At 44.9% G+C, this 24,357-nt stretch overlaps 1 protein-coding gene across 1 annotated transcript in view; it reads right to left on the reverse strand.

Annotated features, from left to right (window-relative positions):
- Window positions 1-61: 61 nt before the first annotated feature.
- Window positions 62-24,357, reverse strand: part of OBSCN (obscurin, cytoskeletal calmodulin and titin-interacting RhoGEF) — a 301,099-nt gene continuing 276,803 nt past the window's right edge. The window contains 12 exon segments of the mRNA XM_045004158.1: window positions 62-3,656; window positions 3,809-3,958; window positions 6,182-6,257; window positions 7,182-7,405; window positions 8,233-8,472; window positions 9,763-9,850; window positions 10,085-10,096; window positions 12,181-12,366; window positions 14,977-15,099; window positions 16,257-16,424; window positions 16,622-16,732; window positions 19,625-22,823. Coding sequence (XP_044860093.1) covers window positions 3,479-3,656; window positions 3,809-3,958; window positions 6,182-6,257; window positions 7,182-7,405; window positions 8,233-8,472; window positions 9,763-9,850; window positions 10,085-10,096; window positions 12,181-12,366; window positions 14,977-15,099; window positions 16,257-16,424; window positions 16,622-16,732; window positions 19,625-22,823 — 4,755 coding nt within the window. The 3' untranslated portion in view covers window positions 62-3,478.

The raw sequence follows: 24,357 nt of genomic DNA on the forward strand, positions 1-24,357 counted from the left end.
ATAATTATAGGAAAAGAATAACAGCAAAAAAATGGTCTAACTTCTTTGTCAAAATAGTTTATTTAACAAAACAATATTGAGTGCACAAAAGACTTCTGACATGTTCAAAACGCATGCAAATTAGAGAAGCAAACTCAGTTAATTTGAATTGCATAAGAAAGAGAAAGGGGATATGAGCCCAGGTCTTGATATTTGTTAACCCACATTAAAAATCGTACTCTTAAATGGGTTTTCCCTTCACAAATTGCCCTTAGTGCTATGCATTTTAGTATCTTACCAACGTGCATTAAACATGTCTGGAAAGGCTGTCACCATTTAAACACTATCAGTCTTTCATGATCTTATGAAACGGTAGCACGTTAGGAACTGATTTCCCTGTCCCATCCCCATTAATGCTTCTGGATACAGAACTATGAGCAAAACATCATTTGTAATGAAAGTCACAAAATGATATTTGGTGCAATAAACTGACCACACCAGAACCAATAGATACATGAGTCGTTTCACATAACTGCAGAGATTATATTCACAAAAGAAATACAATGCTAAGACCATCAAATGTAAATGAAAATAATCCACAACAGTTTTTAGACACAATGGAAGACACTAAGCTCCAGGATGTTGCGGCCTCTATTTAGAAATCAAACTGAAATACATTTTCCAGTAACTCTGTTCCCAAATCTCCCAAATATATCAGAAGATCTACAAATCAACAGCCCAGGCGCCCAAGTGGCAGAATGCCTTTAGACAAATTCTGTGCTTAATGAGGTCAAGGTCTTTGTTGCTTCATGTGCCTTTGACTGCTGTACAGCTAGTACCAACAAGAGCCTAAGTTAAAGCAAGGGTTAACCCCATGTGATACTGGTATTACAGTGCACCTGCTGAGCTGATGATTTTCTATTAACATCTTTCATAATGAAAGAGTTAGCATGGACTCAGCAGAACAGTGGTGTGTTCCACTTAGATACACCTAGAACATTCAGCAGCATGAGGGTGTTCCATCTAGATACACCTAGAATATTCATCAGCACGGGGGGGGGGGCAGAGGTGTTCCACCTAGATACACCCAATACATTCAGCAGCATAATAGCGTGGTCTACCTAGAGACACCCAGCACATTCAGCACCATAACAGGCACATTCTAACTAGACACATCTGATACATTCAGCAGCACCGCAGGTGTTTTCTACCTAGCTGCACCTAGCACATTCAGCAGCTCAGCAAGGTGTGTTCTACCCAGATATACCAAGCACATTCAACAGCTGTGCTCCACCTAGATTTCAGAATTCTCAGCAGCATAACAGGCACATTCTGCCTGGATGTGTCTCGTACATTCAGCGGCATGGCAGGTGCATTATACCCGGACATACCTGGAATAGCCAGCAGCAGGCAAGCACTGCTAACAAACTGTCAAGCATAAGTGATCTTTGCTGTGTAGAAGAATCAAAATGGAAAACATTGTGCTACTTTGATTGCTTCAGTGAAAAGGCGTGTGTTGTGTGTGGCTGATTAAAAAGGCTACGGTAGGCATTAAGGAAAAATTACCCTAACGTCATCACTGCAAAGTCCTGGGTTTATTACATCTCCTCCGAGCATCTGTGGAACTGGTGTCTGTCCAGGGGCAGAGCTGTTCCTACAAAAGTCACCCAATGAGTGGGCGTTTCCTCTGTACCCACAGTCACAGAACAGTGCAGCCAACAAAGGTAGCAGGCACAGGTCACTTTCGACAGCAAGCCAGGCAGAACAGCGAGTTCACTGCAATGAACCACTCACTCAAGGCCCAAAGTATGGCCCTTCGCAGCTTCAGAACAGTCTCTCCCAGGTGTGGACAAAAGTTTTCTTTTGGAGCGTGCGCATTTGAGTCCTTCCTGGGAGAGAATGCCTCACTCTAAAATCCTAACTGCCGAATCTCTCCCCGCAGGGACCACCTACCCTACGGAAGCCCATATCAATATATCAAGGCCGCGTACTGCAAAATCAGCATAGAATTCCTAACAGCGTGTTTTACATTTTAAGACTGCAGATTCAGATAAAGCAAGTTAGGGTTGCTTTAAGCTACTAGGTGTCTGATATATTTGCCCTCTGATCATAAAGACTGGAGACTTTAAATACATGTCCCAGAGCTCATATTCACTGTGGTTATCACCACAGTAAGTATCAATCCTTTGAGGATTTTAGTCAATGCTGCATATATTACAATGCACAGGGGCATGCGTAGACCCCTCATTGATACATGCTATACATTCTGCCACACTATTAGCACATAGCAGAAAAAATTGGCTTGTGTCTGGGATGGCACGATCTGGGTCATCCGCAGGACTAGCATACTGAGGGCTAATTTAGTCTTCCATTGCAAAAGCAAGACTCTATCAGTGCTTTTTCTCTTGCATGAGCAGGAAGATGGCCACAAATGGCTGTTCTTGTATCTCCTGTCGTACAAGGTACATGCAAGACTGACTTCCATTGGACACAAACGTAGCATGGCTCCTTCTGGCCTGCTGACCTGGGACAGTTACTGTCTATGCACCATGAGAGTCCCAGTTACAGTCTCGTCTGCAGTAATGTGCAGATTGTGCATATAACGCTCCTGTACTGAGTGTGATCGTGCCTCCCTCTAGTGGCAGCCTGCTACTTCCAGAGGAAAGATTTCTCTTTCAGCGTGAGTGGCAGAGGCCTGTGTTTTGTCTTGGGTTCAGTCCCCACGGATGACTGGCGTGGCCGTAGGTGAAAACGGCCATGGTACGTTACACACTGGGTCCAGTCACTTTTGGTGCATGCTGATTGTGTCGGTCAACTCTAGCCCCGGCTACTATGGGACAGACACATCAGATGCCCTATTGGACAAATGTTATTTATAGCTCCAGTTACCTACAACTCTGCCTAGAAGACACACACACACACGCACACACACTATATTTCATCTGATAGCCACACAATGGATTTTTTTTCAACAGTGAAGATGTATATACTCTGATTCCATCCTGGTTCACTATCATTCAACAGCCTCCTATACCCCAGCCCCAGCTCAGTGCTATATTCCAAGGGAAATCTTTTACTGGCTCCGTATGGTTTTGAGAGACAGGCTAGAAGATCTGTGTATCATGTGAGCACCGGGGCTGAGAAGCTGAGGGTGCTGTTATTGCAGGGAGCAACGTCTGAAAGGCTCATGACGTGGCTGGGGGTCTGGTATCTCTGTGCTGCTGCTGGAGCTTGTGGGGAGGTCACTGAGCGGTATTATGAGCTGTCTTGGAACTCTAAGGGAAGGATTTTCAAAGCCACCTAGCGATCCAGTTCCCATTCACTCATGTCTAACGGGACCTGCTCACCCAAATCTCTCTAAGGCGACAGGGTCACTGGTTTACTGCAGCAGGTCTGTAACCAGAAATGACACTTAGGTAACAAACCCCCAGTGCAAACATTTGTCGGGGCATGCGGGGTGGGATGCGGGAATCTATTCTTCACTGTGTTCCCATCTATTTCACTGCGCAACCATCAGCCCATACTTTGAACATAGCAGGCTCCTTTTCTTCTCCCGTTCTGCTAGGAAACTCCTCAGCTTGGCGGTGGAGAAAGTGACCACCGCTTGCTGTCTGTCATCCAAACCCGTCTCCTGGAGCCATGGAAACTGAAGGCATTCCGATACCGACGGCCTCCCCCTAGGATAGGAAGAGAGCTAGAGCATCAACAAGACTCTGGATCAGATGGAGACATGCAGTGAGAGGAAGCTAGGTAGCTGGCTAGCGAGAGAGAAGAGAGCAGTAACTGGGCCCTGCATAGTTTACATGATGCAAAGCAAACATCCTCTTACCAGGGATTTGCGCACAGCGTGCTTTGAAGAAATGCCACGGCCCCCCCAGACAGACCCGCGTAGCATCTGGTAAGTTTCACCTTCCCTTTCTTGGCGATTCTCGGAAAGTCACAGGCCACCTCAGAACTGAGGGGGTAGTCGGCACTCAGCCTAACACAAAAAAGGAGGGTAAATCAACACGTGAGGGGAAAGGCCTCTTTGTCAATGCAATTTTCTGTTCCCAGTTCCTTTCTGAGTGCTCCTGGGAAGTGCTGCACTAGCGCGAGGAAGCAGACCACACCTGTGCTGAGAAGCATTGTATGGGAAGAGGAAATGGAAGAAGAAATGATTTATTTGAGGAAGGGTTTAGTTAGAATGCTTTGTTTGCCTTTTTACTTAGCCCTGGTCTACAGGGGTGGAGGGGGGGAGAATCGACCTAAGATATGCAACTTCAGCTATGAGAATAGCGTAGCTGAAGTCAACACATTTAGGTCGACTTACTGCAGAGTCTTCACGCGCTGAGTCAACTGCTGCCGCTCCCCCGTTGACTCCACTTGTGTCTCTCGCGGTGCTGGAGTACTGGAGTCGACGGGAGAGCGCTCGGGGATCGATTTATTGTGTCCAGTCTAGATGCGATAAATCTACCCGATAGATGGATCTTTACCCACCGATCTGGCGGGTAATGTAGACCTGCCCTTAGTGTAGTTTTAATGTGTTTGTACTGGTTAAGTTTTATTGGAGAGCTGAGCCAATACAAAAGGTGGGTGTGGATTGATTCTGTGTTGCAACGTGTCCCCTTGACACCAATCCTGCTGTGCAAAGCGCTATAAAGGCAGCCCATCGGCCCATCAGGGAGTACCCCTTTCACCTCAGACAGTGTAGAGCCAGCTCAGACAGCTTTAAACCATTCTATTTCACAACCCTCAGTTCTGGGGGTGCGCCAGGGAGGAGGGATGCGGCTGGAATGCTCTGCCTATTCTGAGCTGATGCTGTAGGCCCTTAGTGCATCTCTGCTGGTGGATCTCCTTTGAAACCCTAGTGGATTTAAAGCTGCCTTCCACTGATGCAATCCACAATCGTAGAAATGCAGTACTGGAAGGGACCTCAATAGGTCATCTAGTACAGCCCCTGAACTGAGGCACGACCAAGTATTATCTAGGCCATCCCTGACAGGTGTTTGTCTAACCTGTTCTTAAAAACTTCCAATAATGGAAATTCCACAATGTTCCTAGGTAATTTGTTCCTCTGGACTTTCTCCAATTTGTCCACATCCTTCCTGAAGTATGGTGCCCAGAACTGAACACAATACTCCAGTTGAGGCCTTATCAGTGCTGAGTAAAGCAGAAGAATTACTTCTCACGTCGTGCTTACAACACTCCTGCTAAGACGTAGAATCATAGAAATGTAGGGCTGGAAGGGACCTTGAGAAGTCATCAAGTCCAGCCCCCTGTACTGAGGCAGGGCCAAGAAAACCTAGACCATCCCTGACAGATGTTCATCCAACTTGTATTTAAAAAACTTCCAAGATCTCCTGGTTAAGCCACTGTGGTATCTTACCATAATCTTACCATACTTCCTATCTCTCCTACATATTGGGGTAGTTTGCTCTTGTGCCCTTAATAATGTCTCTTTAAAAAACTGCCAACTCTCCTGAACTCTTTTCCCTTATATTTGCTTCCCACAGGATCTTAACTATCAATTCTCTGAGTTTGCTAAAGTTTACCTTTTTGAAATCCATTATCTTTAGTCTGCTGTTTTCCTTCCTACCATTCCTTAGAATCATGAGCTCTATCGTTTCATGATCACTTTCACCCAAGCTGCCTTCCAATTTCCAATTCTCAACCAGTTCCTCCGTTTGTCAGAATCAAATCCAGAACAGCCTCTGTCCTAGTAGCTTTCTTCACCTTGTGAAATAAACAGTTGTCTCCAATGCATTCCAAGAACTTGTTGGATAATCTGTGCCCTGCTGTGTTATTTTCCCAACAGATGTCTGAGTAGTTGAAGTCCCCCATCACCACTGAGTCCTGCACTTTGGATGATTTTATTAGTTGTTCAAAAAAGCCTCATCCACCTCTTCTTCCCTGGTTAGTTGATCTATAGTAGACACCTACCATGACATCGCCCTTGGTTTTTACCCCTTTTATCCTTATCCAGAGACTTTCAACAGGTCTGCCTCCCTCTTCTATATCAACCTCAGTGCAAATATACACATCTTTGATATACAAGGCAACTCCTCCTCCCTTTTTCCCTGCCCGTCCTTCCTGAACAATCTGTACCCTTCTATACCAATATTCCATTCATGTGAATGATCCCAACACATTTCTGTGACGCCAATTGTGTCACCACTGTGACTATTCACTAGTATTTCTAGTTCTTTGCAAGGGAACAACTTACATGATGAAAGCGGTGATGCCGACAGCCCAGATGTCAGTCTGTGGGAGGGCTCCTTGCTCTGACAGCAGTTCTGGAGCTGCAAAGGCACAGCGGCATGAGTGGAGTTTCCTTACAAGATGGAACCTTTATTCCAGCAGAAAAGCTGTGTGCTAGTTTTAATCTTTGCTATGCTCCCAAGTGATGAGGAAGAGGAGGTCTGTTACAGAGGACAGGTTGATGCATGACACCCCATGAACATCCTGAGTCATTTAAGAAGCCAAACAAATGGAGACCTATGAACGCATCTCTAAAAAGCGTTGTCTTTACTAGGTATATATTGCAAATCTAGTGCTGTGTTCATTGCTTTTGCCCATTCAGTGACTGCACTGCATGCATTTTATGGGCATGACTCTCCTCTCACTTAGGCTGGGTGTAAATCAGAAGTAACCCCATTAAAGTTAATACTGATATTGGTGTAAATCAGAAGGGCCCGTGCCCACTGTATGCGGCATGTACACTGCGCTCTCACTAGCTCTGCCCCCTCCATGCTCATTGTGCTTCACAAGGGTTGTTTCAAATTTTAAATCAACCAACGTGAGATTTATGAGTTATCAATTCAATTCACTGAATTCAACGGATCAAGCAAGCTGGGAAGGCTGCTGTTTCCACTCAGTTCTACCCACTGCACCGGCCAAACGCAGGCCAGGGCTAGCACACAGGCAGGCTCAAAACTTTCTGAACTCCAGCATTATCCAGACCAGGAAATTCAGGGTGAATTCTGGACACTGCAAAAACATCCAGTTCTATAACCTCCATTATAGCACAAGGGGGAATAATTTAAGAGATGCAGGCCGAACCCAATTTCCTGTTAGCTGGCAACCAGCGGGAGCATCTGCCAGGCAATGAATGGGAGCATCTACAAACACATCTGTAAAGTGTCGTTCCCACCATTGTCCCAGTCTGACCTTCCATCTAGCAGAGGCCCGAGGCCATGCTGACGTAGCACTGACACCATACTCACCCATGGTTTCTACGTAGTCAATGCACCTATCCATGGTAATGACTCTGTCTGGCGTGTAGAACTGCGCGTTCCCAAAGTCCAGGAGTTTAAGCAGGTTGGGTTCAGTAATGATCATGTTTTCAGACCGCAGATCCAAGTGCAGGATGTGGTGTGCTTGGAGGAACTCAACTGCATTGAGGACCTGCCATAGATAGTCTCTGACCTCCACCTCTGAATAGGACGTCCTGGTAAAGGAAACAGTAAACATCATAATTTTCCTTCCTGCATATTTTAACGGCCTGGTCCTGCTTCCACTGAAGTCAACAGGAAAATTCCCATTAAGTCCTAACATGATCAGGAACAACAATACTCAGCGCTTTTCATCAGCTTCAGATACTTCACAAATATCATTCATTAATCCTCACGAAGCTCCACTGGGGGTAGGTAAGCAAATATTGTTGTGCCTGTGATACAGATGGAAACCTGAGGCTGAGAAATTAAGTGACTGGGCTACAGAGAGAGTCAGTGGCAGAGTGGGATCAGAATGCAGCTCCTGTGCTTAGATCAGGGGCTGAGCCTTCTTACTCATAAGATGTCATCTGATCAGTTTTCAGCCATCAAGGGGAGGCTGAAGGAGAAATGGGAATAGGTGGAAAGGCTGCCTGAACCACACACAATCCCCATGCCACCTATTGTACATTTACACCGTAAAGGTAGGATTTACGCTCGGCCAGAATGAGCAGCCTTTTTATGGCCACTCGAGAGCAGGGGTTTAACAAGAGACTCTGGGAATCAAGGCAGCGAAGAGATGCCCTCCATCTCTGGTGGCGGAGGGAAAGAGACTGTGGTGCGCCACAGGTACTGATTTGTGGCTGGTTCATGGAAGCCGAAGATCCAAACCAGTCTCAGGGGAGTACAGGAGATGTAGCACAAGTACAGTAAGAGATTAGACGGGGGGAAAACATGGGTGAAAGAAGATGCTCCACAATGAAGAGGTGGGCAAAAATCCACAGTACAGATGCCTCCCTAGCTAAAGCAGCCTCAAACCAAGCAGGTACAGTGGGGTGCGCACCTTTCAGCCAAACAGTGGAGTAGCTCTGGCCCCACGCACAATTCCAGGATCAGCACCAGGTGCCGTGGGCTCACGTAGGCTCCTTGCAGCTGAACGATATTTGTGTGATGAAGCTTCCTCAGGATTTGATATTCCTGGAGCACAGCCTGCTTGTCTTCTTGCCGGTAGGGGATAATTTTGGCAGCCTGCGCCTTTCCGCTTAATTTTTCCCTGCACTGCCTGACGATGCTGAAACGCCCCCTGGAGCAACAAAAGTACAAGGGCAAGTTAAACTTCTCCTCCTGCTCTTGGAACAAGGTAGCCTGAGCCAGGTTCTGCCCTACCTTAGAATCAACAGCAGCCTACTGCTTATTTTGCATCCAGACCCTGTGGTGAAAACCATCATCATGCTGGGCTGGTAGGAGAGACCGTAAATCTGCACCTCCTTAAAGTGAAAGCGTATGGCTACTTTTAATGGCAGCAGCAAAAGCCTGACCTCTAATGCCTGTGAAAAATACCCGCAATGCACAGGTGCAATGATGGGTGTGTTTACACTTGGAGCTGGGGGTGTGAGTCCCAGCTCATGGAGATGCACTCACGCTATCTCTCGTCGAGCTAGCATGCTAAAAATAGTAGTGTCGCCGGAGTAGCACAAGCGGCGTCAGCATGGGCTAGCCCAGCGAGTACAAACCTGCCTGAACTCCATGGGTACATACTCAGCATGGCTGGCCACGCTACCCCGGCTACACTACTATTCTAGCGTGCGAGCTCGATGACAGCTAGCACGAATACGTCTCAGTGAACTGGGACTCACCCCCGAGCTCACAAGCGTAAAGGGAGCCTAAGAGAGAATCCTTGACCAGCCCAGAGTACAGCTGGGCTGTACATGATTGGGCTTCTTAGCAAGAATCCAGTGTTTAGACCCCAAACTTGGATTCAGTGTCTTTTACCTTTTAGGACACTGGCTAATTCCCAGATGTGAAATTCCTTGGGGATGGGCTAGTGTTGGGGGCAGCCTCTACAAGGTGATGGGGACTCTTGCCTGGAGTGAGCCCTGACTGGCCCCATCTTCTTCACCCTCCCGCCTCTTGGAAAGCCCCTCTCCTCTGCCATTGTCATAAGGACAATGAAATTCTGGGGACCTATGGATCTGTTACAATTGATGTCCAGCTATTGGATTTGAAGTGCTATGAACCCCATGTGCTCAACGGCAAAGCTTTATCTACCTGGAAGGAGTGGGCTCTGCCCTGGTTGGTGAGTACGTGCATGGAGTTAGTGAGCGAGCTACACATTTGAGCAGGGTCTGGCTCCGGATTCATTTAATGTTGGCAATATCAAGTCGGACAAGAGGAGGGCAGCCAAGCAATGCCTAGTCCTGAGCTACTGGAGATGTTTTCATTAAAACAAAGTGGTAAATGGGCAGGTGACAGTTGGGTGGCCGGTAGGTTTATAAAAGTGACATTTCTGAGATTTAGGGTCCAAACTGAAGCCGCATGCAGCATTTTCTCCTGAACATTTGAGCGTGGAACTGGGGGTTTCTGGCCTTTATACCTTTTGATCTCTGTTTGGAAGGCGTAGGTTTGCTGGGTTGGAAAAGGCTCTGCTGGTGCCATGATTTCACTTTCACCCTCTGTAGCAGCTGGGAACGTCTGCTTTGCAGATTGAAATGCTAGAGGGAAAGAGAGACATGCATGTAGAAGAGGAAAACAACAACTGGGTTCAGTTCAAATCCTTGCTTTGTCATCCCTGGGTATCTTCTTGTCAATAGGGAGGAAGACAGGCAGCTACCGTATTTCAGACTCCAGCAGGCACATTTGTGAAATGTCTCACACTAGAGGCACCAAATCACGTTCTAGTGCAGCGGTTCTCAAACTGTGGGTCGGGCCTCCATTTTAATGGGGTCGCCAGGGCTGGCTCGGACTTGCTGGGGCCCAGGGCTGAAACTGAAGCCTGAGCCCCACCACCCGAGGCTGAAACCTGAGGGTTTCAGCCCTGCATGTTGGGACTCAGGTTACAGGCCCCCGGCCTGGGGCTGAAGCTTTTGGGCTTCAGTTTTGTCCTCCACTCCCCCGCCCGGATCAGTGGGGATGGGGCGGGCTCAGGTCCCCACTCCTGGGGTCGTGTAGTAACTTTTATTGTCAGAAGGGGATCGCAGTGCAATGAAGTTTGAGAACCCCTGTTCTAGTGCAAAGAAACACCTTCAGGATTGAACACAGGGCTGCTGACACTGGAGCTGGGGTATAATGTCCAGCTCGGGTGGACATTCACAGGTTAGCTCTGAAGAAGCCAAATCAGCAGTGTAGCTGCCACGGCACAAGCCACCCCAAGTACGTACCTAGGTCTCTGACAGGATTGCACTCAGGGTAGCTAGCTCGTCATGCCGCTCGAGCTCCAGCAGCTACACTTCTATGGTTAGCGCGGTTGCTCAGTCAGAGCTAGCGTGGGTATGTCTACCTGAGCTGGAAATTCCACCTCCAGCCCCAGTGTAGACATGTCCCATTAAGAGTTTCCTCTGGTCTAGCCTATTACATAGACAGTCAGGTTAGAGGACCAGTGGATCTAATGGAAGAACTTGTTGCTCTGTCTTACTGCAAATGGTGAGCAATTAGTCTATATTAGCCTAGCCACTGGTTCTCAACCTGCCACCTGGTCACAGCCCTCAATGAAATGGCAAGACGTTGGCTGGGGACTGGTAACCTGCTTCTACTCCATGTTTCAATTCATCAGCTGAAGCAGATTTTCTTAAGTCACTTGCAATTGGTTCTTCCTAAATATTCCTCTGGAATAGGGAGCATCGTATGAACCATTATGGCACCTCCTTGGAAGCACTGTGTGTATTGGCAGAGAGAAATGTGGAGTGTGGCTCAGGAGAGATGGTGAGATCACAGTATGAAAATGGTTGAGAATCCCTAGCCTAAGGCAAGCATACAGGGCGAGGATTGGTAAATTACATTGATAAATTACACTGAGATGGGCAGGGCTATTTCTCTTGTGTAGCAGAATCCTTTCAATTGGCGGAAAGAGAAATGATAACCCAGATAGGCCATTATCTCAATTCTCAGAGGAACGCTTTCGGCTTCTGGGAGAGTCCTCATGATTTAATGGATTTCTTTAAAAATAAGCAACAATACAAACAAAGCATTAAACGATAGAGAAAAACTATGTTGGGATAAGTTTGACTTACTAAGCAGTGAAATAGCCCAAAATGAACAAAGGGAATTTTACAGAAGAAAACACCAATTCACATCAATTAACTACTGAGTTGTGGCTTCTAGACAGCACCAGGGCCACAGCATTTCAATGGACTTTTCACCACTTCCACAGGTGTGCTATTAAGCCCACGCTTCACACAACTGAAACACATTACTCTGATTCTGTTCCCTGGCGAGCACCCGAATTAAATGAGCATGTTGGAGAGCCCATTAAGTGGTCTCTCCTGTAGACATAATCTACAGTTTCAACCCCAGGATGCCAAGACTAGGAGTTCTTACAACTCATCCCACTGTCAGCTAAGGGACTATCTGTGAACAACAGCCCCTAGGATTCAAAACCCTAAAACACACTGGAGGCAATGGAGTTCCTCCAGATTGATGCTCCACTTCCCCTGAAGTACACACGAAGGAGGTGCAATAGTGTAGATCAAGGGTCGGCAACCTTTCAGAAGTGGTGTGCCGAGTTTTCATTTATTCACTCTAATTTAAGGTTTCACATGCCAGTCATACATTAATGTTTTTAGAAGGTCTCTTTCTGTAAGTCTATAATATATAACTAAACTATTGTTGTATGTAAAGTAAATAAGGTTTTTTTTAAATGTTTAAGAAGCTTCATTTAAAATCAAATTCAAATGCAGAGCCCCCCGGACCGGTGGCCAGGACCTAGGCAGTGTGAGTGCCACTGAAAATCAGCTCACGTGCCGCCTTCGGCACATGTGCCATAGGTTGCCTACCCCTGGTGTAGATGTTCTATCACCCCCCAACAGCTTACCTGTTTGGTCTTTTTCACCAATCTTTACTTTGGCAGATGGGCTGCTGTACGGTCCCATTCCCGCTTTACTGAGGCAGGCCGTCCGGAAGGAGTAAACCAAGCCCCTGGAGAGATTGCTGGCATAGTAGCAGCAATCAGCCATGTCAGTAACAAGGGTCTTCCATTCACCATCTTTGCCAAGCAAAGAGAAACACGGGTTAGCACTTGTTCTAGGGATTATCGGGTGTCTTGTGTGCCACCAATTACGGCTGTTCTCGGAGTACAGAAAATGGGTGGCATATTTAAATGAAGCAGCCGCATAGACATGGGGCTGAAAGTATAACCTTACTTTGCCTTGTCATGTTTGTAGTGACCTCATATTTTCACTTCTGAAGCCAAGTATTTTATATTAGAGCTATGCAACCAGGGCGGTCGCCTAGGGTGGCAGGATTTGGGGGGTGGCATTTTGCCATCCTCGGCAGAAATTTGGCATTGGGGGTCCTTCCACTCTGGGTCTTTGGCGTCGGGTCCCAGAGTGAGTGAAGGACCCGCCACCGAAGTGCCCTGAAGACGTGGAGCGGAAGGACCCTCTGCCGCCAAATGCTCAGAGGAGGAGCGCTGCCGCCTAGGGCGGCAAAATCCCTGGTGCCGCTTCTGCATGCAACGTTCATTGCAGGAGGTTGACTATGAATGCGTTTGTTCATGTAATTTCATACCTATCCTCCCTGAGTTCCACTTTGAGATTTGAGGTTCAAACATGAATCCCAAACTCAAACCAAAACCCTGCTCAAAAAACCGCTGTATTTTCACGATGAAAGCAAGGAAAACTGAAAACATCGCACAACTATAATTAAGAACTATAAATAAATCCCCAGAATAATTTAAACCTGGGCTGAAGCTCACTCAAGGTCTGTGAAGCTCAAATGACCTTTCAAGGACTCCAGTAGGAGTTTTAGATTTGTAATGGAATCCCGATGCGGGTGAGTCTCGTGTGATTCTGACTTTTGTTGAGAACATTTCACACAACTCTACTTTTTATACATTCCGGTTTGCATACGGAAGTTACACATTGTGTTATATAGTACTGTTGTGTCACCAGGGAAATGGATACACCACAGACCCAGGGTTAGGGAACAACAGGAACAGATTTATTCAGGTATAAACCCTCATAGAGGAACAACTCCCTACCTAGCAGATGGCTATCCAGAATGAACTACATATGCGGATACAGCCGTGGTTCTCAAACCTATATGACTGCACCCTGCTTCTTTGTGTAGTAGTTTACACATGCACCCCGCCACACAAGTACATATACTGATAAAAAAAATCAATATGAACCTCTCACCCAACATTAAAAACAGAAACATTGATTCAAACAGAGCCATTTAAGTATATAGCAATGTACAATTGAAGTGACATACCGCTTACTGGCATCACACTGTTGTTACCAGTGCAATGGGTTTGCCTATTTTTTGGAACACAACAATTCCCATCCTGGGTTGGATGCTTGAAACAGCCCTCCAGAGATCCCCTTCTACCTTCAGTTAAATGGGCACACTGCATCGTAGCAAACAGGTTAACGTACAGATGGCAATGACTGTGTAATGCTGTGCCAGCTTATCAGAAATCTGTCAGAATGCACAGCACCTTCTAGACCCCAATACACAGTGCCATCCGAGGACCTGATATGATTCTGGATGAATCAGCTTTGCTACTTAGTCATTGCTGTGGGCAAAATGTTTTTTTCTCCAAAGCTTCTCATGCCCCCTTCTGCCCCCCAGAATACATTCCACGCCCTCAGGGAGACCCACCCCCCCAGTTTGAAAACCTCTGATATCATACACAGATCTAGAGGGAGGCATGTAGGAAAACTGGGCCCAACTACAGCTGGGTGAAATTTTTCAGACAAAACTTTTTTCTGACAAAAAATGCTGAATGGTGACATCTAAATGTTTCATGAATTTATGTTGATTTTACTGAACTGTTTCAACTGAAAAGAAGCTAAAAAAAATCAGAAAAGGTCAAAACATTTCATTTCAACATTTCAAAATCAAACCTGTGAGTTTTGTTTAAAACAATTTTGCCTTTCAAAATTTTATTTTGACCATTTTTAAGCATTTTTAAATTAAAAAAAATAATAAAAAATGTTTTAAAATGGTCAAAATAAAATCATTTTATTTAATTAATGCCAAAACAATGTTTGATCTGAAATTAAATTAAATTTATTTTACTCTACAATTCACCCAAAATTTCAAAAATCTTTGCTTTGTGTTGACTCAAAATGATCTTTTCCCCCTGATTTTTTAGAATTGCCAGGTAATCAAAAATCCATTAGTTGCACAGTTCTGGGCCCAATGCGGTTGTGACCTGTAGGTGCTACGGCAAGATAAATATTTAATATCATTGTTAATAATAGGAACTCAGAGAGGTCAGGCTCTAAAGGCTCTGATCCAAGGCCAGCTGAAGTAGATGGAAAGATTCCCAGTGACTTCAGTGGGCTTTGCATCAGGCTCTGAATGAGCCAGGCAATCCAAAATAATATATGATTAGGCCTGGTCTGCATGGGGGGAGTGTGGGAGGAATCGATCTAAATTATGCAACTTCAGCTACATGAATAACGTAATTCTAATGGGAAACTGTAAGTTCTTTGGCGCATGGACTGTCTTTTTATTCGGTTTGTACAGCACCTAGTACAATGAGGCCTTGATGCAGGACTGTGGCTCCTAGGCACTACGATATTGCTACTACTAGATAATCACGATAACAATGATGAGAAGTGGAGACTATCAAGTTCTGCTTTACCTTTGCTCTTGCACTGTACAGTATACGTAACCACGGTGTTAGATTCCACAGGTTTCCAGACCATTTGCACTCCATCCTCATACACCTCCACAATATCAGGGGCTGGGGGGCTAGCAAGAACTTCTGTGGGGGAGGCATGCAAAATTAGGTGTGTCATAGACAATAGACAGACATGAAGGCTTAGACCCCTCTCCCTCTAACCAATGAGTAATTTTACAGTTGCAGATATTCTTCCATTCCAAATAGCTGATCCCTTTTGGAATGGTAAACTCTGTTTGCCTGATTTCAAACCTATCAAAAACTTGGAAGTTTGACTCAAACTAGAGGAGAGACTCAAACTTAGAAGAGACTCTGAAAAAAGGAGCAGAGAGAACGAACTCAAGGCAAACTACAGCAAGCACGGCAGAAACAAACACAGAGAGACTCTGTATAAGGAGCAGAGATAGGGAAGAGAGAAAAATGCCATGGAAAATATAAACACAACCGGTCAGATGCTTGCTTGGTGTAAACTCCATCAACTTCAACAGACTTACATCATGGAAGAATCTGACTCAGTATATACAATGAATACAAGCTATACATTGCACCACCCTAGTTCTGGGAGATAGGTGAATTCTTCTGTAGGTAAAAACATGTTTTGGCTGTTTTCTAAAATGGAATCATCCTTGAAAAACCCAGGAGTTTAAAAAGGTATTCAAATTTGAACTAGTTTTGTGAACATCAGTTTACTAGCCATCAAATTCTATAAGATCTGCCTAGTCTTACTTCTGAATGTCACTTGCTTTAGTTTTTATAATGATCTTGCTAAAAAAATATGGTATTTGTATTTCCAGCCTCTATGTTCCAAGGTCTTCCAGTTTCAACCATCTAAATTAAGGTTTCTACACTTCGGTCAACGCATCAGCTTTCATCAAGGCACCTTGAAGCATCTGTACTATTTAGGGTGACTAGATGTCCCGATTTTATAGGGATAGTCCCAATTTTGGGGTCTTTTTCTTACATAGGCTCCTATTAGCCCCCACCCCATCCCGATTTTTCACATTTGCTGTCTGGTCACCCTAGTACTATTGGGGTGTTGAGGCTAAAGAACAAACTGAGAGGGATACATCCCCTTTGCTGCCTTCCCGTCTGGAACTATCTCTGTGAGTTCCCAGAAAGTGAAGTATCCCTTAGTGGAAGAAAATCTATAATCCAACATGTCTGCTAATTCTGGAGATAATCCTCGAGTGGGAGCTGTACAAACCAGACATCTACTTCCTTGAATTACTTCCTGCTCTTACCTGCCTTCCTTATGACACAAGAGGTGGATGCTGTACCCAGGGAGCTGCTGGCTGCACATGTGTAAATACCAAAATCCTCGGCCGTAACCACCAATATGGTTAAAAGCTGAAAGTTTTTGAGTGTGGCTGAGATCAGTATCCTACTGCTGCTGCGAATGGGCACCCCGTCTATAAGACAGAAGGAATAAGTCTTTTAATTCTACTGATGTGGCTAAAAGTCCCTTCTTTTCCAGGGAGAAGACTCCCCTAAATCCACTCCCCTTAACCTTCTCCTGGAATTTAGATTCCCAATCTTATTTATTGTGCTATAACTCCAGACCCTATTATTAAATTGTCCCATGTCGTCAAATGAGAGTTTATGTCACCTCTGAACCAGTCAACGTGCAGAGGGAAATGGGCAGACGTTTGGCAGGACAGAGTCACAGACTGCCCCAGGGCAACATCCTGATCCATGAGCTCTTCTACAAAAGAAGGTGCTGAAAGAAAGAGGGAAAGCAGCATTTCAGACAGATTAAGGCAATTACATATGTAAATCACAACAAACAACATACCAGACAGCATCTGTAATCAGACTGGCTATCAGAGAGCACCAGTGGGGAAAAACCAAACACATTTCACACTCTTGTGTTCAGTATGCCGTCCTCCTCTTTTTAGGCACCAGTGACCACGCAGTAATGCGGCAGTTCAAAAAAAAGGTCCTGCACACCATTCAGTCTCTTTTCACTGTGTGCCGGCCCAGACCCTGGGAAGGGATGTTACATTACAAACAAGCTGCCTAGAGAAGACCCAATAACTTCAGAAGGTAACACAGATATATTAGCGATATGCAGCATACTTTGTCTTTAGTAAGTGTAGCACTTGTAATCAGTTCAGCAGCCCTTTGGAAGTACGTTATTACTTTGATGGGACAGTGATGGGTGCTCTAGAAATGAGCTGATGATGGATAGATAGATAGATAGATAGATATGGAAGTCCCCTCTTTATCCAGTCAGCAGCCATAGGCAGCAATAGTGAAAGTTTCCTCCCTATAGCCTTGCCAAACGTCTCAGGAGACAATTAATGTTAGCCTTCTAGCTAAACTAGAGGACAAGCTAAAAGAGCCAAGAAGCTACTGAAGGTCTGAATGTTCATGAAGTCCAATGAAGGAACTAGAAACTCCTATGACTGTGCTTATTTAAGTCCTGGTTTTACCCCTACCCAGCTTGGAGAAACCTTCTGAGTGGCACCTGACCACCACCTTGCCACTTCCAAAATACTGTGTGATTTAAAAGCTCCTAAACAATTCTCAGATGAAAAGGCACATCAGGTCCCTCCGAAGCCCTTCTTTAGAAACATAACTTTTGTGGCATTTATGGTATCCTTGTCCTGTAGTCCACAACCAAACAAACCTTCCATCGGCTTCAATGGCAGTCTTGCCTGAGTAAGGAAAGCTGGATTTGGGCCTAGATTTGTAGACATATATTCTGCAAAAGGACATTTAACATTAGATGCCATTTTGTTCTGAAATGTGTTAATCTAAAAAAGCTCTAGCAGTTATTTTTTCCACCAAAAACAATGGTTTTGCATTTCAGGTCAAGACCTATATCTAAAGCATCTGAAAGCCCCATAAGGTGATGGAGTTGTGGCAAAGATGGAACAAAGAGAACTCCTGGAATTCCTGCTAGTGTGTGTAAATTACCAAGGTTTTCCTCTACACAATTCTTAGGAATCTTGCAAGCTACATCCCTCTCAGCTTCTCAGATACTAGCCTGGTGCAATTATATTCCTCTGTGATATTTCACAATAAAACTAACTGCTAACTCATGCCATAAAATTACCTTTCTCCTTTGTTTTGAGGCTTGATATTTTCATAGATTCTAAGGCCAGAACAGACCATGGTGATCATCTGATCTGACCTCCAGTATAACACAGTCCATAGGAACTTCCCCAAAATAACTACTAGAGAAAATCTTTTAGAAAACATCCAATTTTGATTTAAAAAGTTTAGTGATTGGGAATCCACCATGACCCTTTGTGTATTGTTCCAATCTTTAATTACTCCCAATTTTAAAAATATATGTCTTATCTCCACTCTGAATTTGTCTAGCTTCAACTTCCAGCCATTGAATCACGTTATCTCTCTCTCTCTCTCTCTGCTAGACCGAAGAGCCCATTTATTAAATATTTGCTCCCCATGTACGTACTTATAGACTATGATCAAGTCACCCCTTAACCTTCTCTTTGAGTTCCTTGAGTCTATCACTATAAAGAATGTTTGCTAATCCTTTAAGCATCCTTGTGGCTCTTCTCTGAACCCTCTCCAATTTATAAACATGCTGCTTGAATTGCGGGTACCAGAACTGGACACAGCAGTCCAGCAGCAATCGCACCAGTGCCAAACAGAGATAAAATAACCTCTCTGCTCCTACTCAAGATTTCCCTGTCTCTGCATCCCAGGATGGCATTAGCTCTTTTAGCCACGGCGTTGAACTGGGAGCTCATGTTCTCAGAATGAAGGGAATGGATGGATGGATCAATGAAGTCCTGATTTTCTGTTTTAATATCCTGCAGCCCCATTTAGAGACTCTCTTTCTGGTATGTCACTTCCCTCCTTCTCAATGCCTGTTTCAAAGAATTTAATGGTAGAAGCCAGTCTACTAAATCAATGACATTTTAATTGCAGCATATAATTACAGTCTATTATCTGTGGTTCATGTGATTAGTTTAGCAGTAAAAATGCCATGGGGTTCTTATTAATGAATTGTCAGTTAATACCAAAGGTCATGGCAAGTTTAATAAAAGGTCCTGGGGCTAGGATGATATTAAACGGTAGTAGGGCAGATGACCTGTGGCAGAAAGACACATTATATGGCACAACCTAGGTGCCAGAAAATCAAAAGTACAGACAGATTCTAGTCTCCAGATTCTGGTCCCATTGATATAGATATAAAGCTGAAGTAATTCTACTGACTTCAGTGTAGTCACTCCACATTTACATCAATGTCACTAAGTTCAGAATTGTGCCCCATGTTTTACATTCAGGGCTAGGAGAGAATACCAAATATTATACTGAAATAAAACACTTAGCCGCAGAGGATGCAGGGAACTCCACTAGACAGTACAGCCGGATCCTATTCTTATTGATGTCCCTGGGTGTTTTGCCACTGGGCTCAGGATATGGAGGATTACTCCTCTAGGTAAGTGGAGCAGCTGATGCTATTTCATGCTTAAACCTAGCTTTTAAATTGCATCTGCACTCGATTATTGCACACAAGTCAAATGTATAAACTGATGAATATAAGAAGTGAGGAGGGGGAAGAGGAGAGAGAAGGGGTAACAGAGCCCATTTATATTGTTAGGCCCATTTACACCCGCTGTGAGATTTTTACCTTCCCTTTGCTCCGGTTCAGGGGCTGGCTTTCCTTTTAGGATTCTTGAAATATGGGCAACAGAAGCTTTTACTTTCTTCTTCAGAGTCTGCTCTACTGACTGCTCCATTGAGTGCGATCTGCCATAGGGTTTAAAGAGTCCTGATTTGCTGTGTGTGGAGCTTCTCTGCTTACCACCTGAGTCCTTTTGGAAGCCATACATTGGCTGGGATTCAGTTGTCACATGGCCCTCAGCTCCTTTCCCCATTGGTGGCTCGGACCCTTTCACCAGCCTTTGAAGGGGCTGCCCTACATCTTTGGAAATGTTCAATAGGTTTTGTCTGGTTTCCCCTGTCGTGGCATCTTGTGAGTTATCTGCAGGGGATTTAATGTCCTCTCTAATGCACAGTCTTTTATACTGATGCAAATGTTCTTTAGTTGCAGGAGGTAATTTTACCTTTTCACCGAAGGGCATAAATCTTTTACCAGTTGGTTTGGGTGGCGGCTTCTTGACATTCATAAATTCAAATGGAAAATATACAATGTCGTAGAGATCTGACAGGTTCAAATACGCAGGCTCTACCTCAGATATATCAAATTTTGAAGTCCCACTGCTAATGCTAGGCATCTCTTCTGAGAGGTCTTTAATCTTCACTAAGGAAACTTCAGAGTGTTTGTCAGGTTCCTTGCTATCAGAGCTATGACTAGATCTTTTTCCAGAACCTGAATTATCAGACGGGGATATGCTTGCTTTGCTGGAACTAGTGCTTTTGATTGCTAAATCCCCTAGATGTTCACATTCATGAGAAGCCACCTTTTCCTCCTCAGTGACTACACTCAACAGGGCTGGCATACTCAACTTATCTTCCGCTGCAGGAATTGGTGCAGCTGATTCTGTAAGATCAGCCCGGTAAATGCTCTCTTCTCTTTTACTCTGTGGCACAAAATGAGTGGGATGTCCGGCAGCTGCGTGGTCAGCTGGACCTTGGTAGAACATCTCCTTTGGAGGGGAGAAGTGCTTTTCACATCCCTCTTGAGTAGAAACGGACTTTGCCAAAACATTCATATCTTCAGACAGACAAACCATCTCTTCAACCAAGTCCTCCAGGACAGCAGACTCTGCCTTGCTGTAAACAGAAGGCTTCTTATGTGAATGTTTTTGGCTTTCACCCTCACCAAGTGAAACAGAGGAAGTCTCTAGAATAGCTAGGCTTTCACTCTCTGAGTCTGCAGATTTCACCTCACTGCAAACTGAAGGCTCCTGTGGTGACTGTTCCTGGCTGTCACTCTCATAGACTGGAAGCGAGGCAGTTTCTCGTTGTGGAATTGTGAGAATAAATAGGCTTTCGCCCTGGAGAACAGCAGACTCCACCTTAATGTAAACAGAAGGTGCCTGACAGGAATGTTCCTGCCTTTCACGGTCACATTCTGAAACTGGGGCACTTTCTGGTGGTGGTGTTAGACTCATTGGATGTTTGCCCTCCAGACCAGTGGAGGCTGTGCCCAAGTAATCAGAAAGCTTCTGATGTAAGCATCCCTGGGTTTCACCCTGGCAGACTGAAAGTGGAGCAGTTTCTGGTTGTGGAGCTGTTAAAATACTTGGGCTTTCATTCTTACAAGCTGGAATTTGCGCAGTCTCTAGGATAACTGGGCTTTCGCCCTGTAGATCAGCAGACTCTGTAGCACTGTGAACAGAAGGCTTTGGCTGCTGATGTGCATGTTCTCTTCTTTCACTCTCCTGGGCTGATATTGGGGCTCTCTCTGATTCAGGAACAATCAAAACGGAGCTTTCACCCTGCAGAAGTGTAAACTCTGCACCACTAGGCTTCGGCGTCAGCTTTAAATGCTCCTCACTTTCACGTGTGTGAGCCGACACTGGGGCTGTGTCCGGGTGCTGAGCAGTTAGAATCAGGCTTTCACCTTCCAGACCAGACGGCTCCACATCAATGTCAATGGAAAGTTTTGTCTTTTGATGTAAATGCCCCTCACTTTCATCCTGATGGGCTGACACTGGGATCTTCTGTGGTTGAGCAGCTAGACCCTGGCATCCTTCATCACCACACTGTGCAGAAGGGACTGGCTGTTCTTCTGAACAATCTTTCCTTGAGTCCTCCTCCACCGAATGCTCCTCAGGCCAAACCTTGCCAGAGTCAGTAGATATGCCATGCTGGTGAACTAGTCCTGCGTAACTCCCCTGTGAAGTTAGATCACAGTCTTCTTCCAGAATGTCTTGCTCCTTGGCTAAACTTATGGCTCTTAGTCTGTAATCATCCAGTGAACGGCTTCTGCTGGACACCTGGAAGGTGTGACGTGATGGTTTCCTAGCAGTATCAAAGGAAGCCGATTTGGTCAGAGGGCCTGTCACACCTTCTCTGCTTTTTCCATATTCTTCATCACCAGACATTCCTTCTTCTTCCTCCTCCTCCTCCTCTTCTTTCAATTCAAACTGTTCTAGAAGGGGTTCCCGTAGACCACTCAAGGGTATCTTTAAATATCCTGATTTCCTGAAGGCCCTTCTTTTTCTGTCAAGGTGCCTTCTGTAGTCTCTGCCCGGTGAGACAGGTAGACGTGTAGGAGCCTCGGACGCTTGGCTGTAGAATGTGCTTTTAATGACACTCTGTCTGGGGACACACAAAGGTGGTTTCTCCATTACATCTCCAGCCTTTACAATTCTGTCTTTGTTAGGTAATAATGTGCCTGTTTTTTCTTTTGGCAGTGCCAAGTCCGATGTATCTAAGGTGGCTGCCTTCGCCAATGAAGGCTGCCCTGCATCACGCTCTTGGGACTGATCTGCTCTTTCATCTTTGAATTCTGAGCTGACCGCCTCTGCTTTCTGAGCAAAGACACCTGCCATTAGTACTTTGCTTTCTGTAGGTGACTTATCACCCAGCTCACTTTTCACTAAAGCATATTTCCGTCTCGTGGGTTTTACTGGAGGCACCAAGACCTTGGAATGTTTCTCTTCTGATGCATAACTTGGAGGTTCTTGATAACTCGGTGCATCAAACACAGACAAGTGCAGTTCTGGTGTGGAGCCAAAGTGCCTTCTCCTGGGGAAGGATGCATTCTCATTGTCTGAAGAGGACCCAGTAGTAGTGGAAGAACTACTTTCTTCAACCAGGTGTCGGGAGATGCCCAGCGATGTGTTTTTGTGAGTTCTCTGTAGGATTTCTGGAATGGATCTCATTACCAGTATAGATTTATAGCACATGAGGGAACGCTGAAAAAGGAAAACAAAAAGATAACATAACCAAAAAGCAACGTCGTGATGAGAGTGGTGCAAACATGCACAGCAAGAATTACACTATATATCCTCAGAAACATAACACACATAAGAGCTGCACAGCATATTGGCATTATTTCTTTCTGTACACTATGTTTTGACAGATTCATTCTGGGCCGAACTCTCCTCTCATTCACTGACTTCAGTGGAGGTATTGCTAACTTACACCCGTGTGGGTGGAGAAGCAGGCTGCTGGTTGACATTTTCAAAGCAGTGCAGGGGATTTAGCCACAGGTCCCTTATTTCTATTGTTTCACTGAGTTTCTTAATTAAACATACTAGGCCAGAGCCTTAGGTGAAGTAAAATGGCATAACTCCACTGTAATCAGTAGAGCTCCGCTGACGTATATCAGCAGAGACGCCGGACCCCCGTGTGCTCCATTATGTTATTATGTACTTCATTGTTTTTTTGGGAACCCTTTTGTTTCTGTATTGCTATTGATTGTAGGCCTTAAAATGAATAAAACATTTAAATACATGTAAATACCCATATTCCACATGTGTTATATAATACGAAGGGGAATGGGAGAACGGCCCGAAGTTCAAAGATCGATTATCAGAGGTTTCCGCTAATAATAATAAGCATCCACATAGTACTTCTCATCTACAAGGTGCTTTACACATATCAGCTAATGAGCTTATCACAACATACCCTTGAGATAGGCAGTGTTATTCAATTTACGCAAATGGAATAAGTGAGGCTGGGTGGTAAAGAACTTGTTCCTACTGGCAGAATGCATCAGACTCAGAGAGGCGATCAGCAATCAGAAGTTCCTGAGTCCCAACCCCATCCTCACATCAATCTTAAGAATGTCGGTTCTAGCCCACTAAAGCTTATGCCCAAATACTTTTGTTAGTCTCTAAGGTGCCTAAGGACTCCTTGGTTTTTTTTGCTGATACAGACTCACATGACTACCACTGAAACCTGTCACTAAAATACAGGTATCCAAATTGTTGAGGTAAAATCATGGCTCCAATGAAATCAGTGGCAAAACTCCCATTGATGTTTGTATGGGGATTTCACTCTTGGTCTTTGGTATAATATAATTAATAATAATAGGAGATATACCCATCTCTTAGAATTGGAAGGGACCTTGAAAGGTCATTGATTCCAGCCCCCTGCCTTCACTAGCAGGACCAAGTACTGATTTGTGCCCCAGATCCCTAAGTGGCCCCCTCAAGGATTGAACTCACCACTCTGGGTTTAACAGGCCAATGCTCAAACCACTGAGCTATCCCTCCCCCTCATTTTGTGCATCAAAGCACAGAAAGTCTTTTTGTAGCTTACGAGACAAGTCATCTAACATTCAGAAGTCATTGCTGACCTCAGGCTCAGTGTCTTTACTCACTGTCCAGAAGGGGCTTCCCTCTTTCAGTGCCCTGGGCTGGATCATGCCACAGAAGGCATAACACTGGTGAGAGCTGGAAGACCTGTATTTTTTCAGCCTGGATACCTTATTTTTGCCACATC

This window comes from Mauremys mutica, chromosome 2 (genome assembly GCF_020497125.1).
Source record: "Mauremys mutica isolate MM-2020 ecotype Southern chromosome 2, ASM2049712v1, whole genome shotgun sequence".
In the NCBI taxonomy this organism is placed as follows: Eukaryota; Metazoa; Chordata; order Testudines; family Geoemydidae; genus Mauremys; species Mauremys mutica.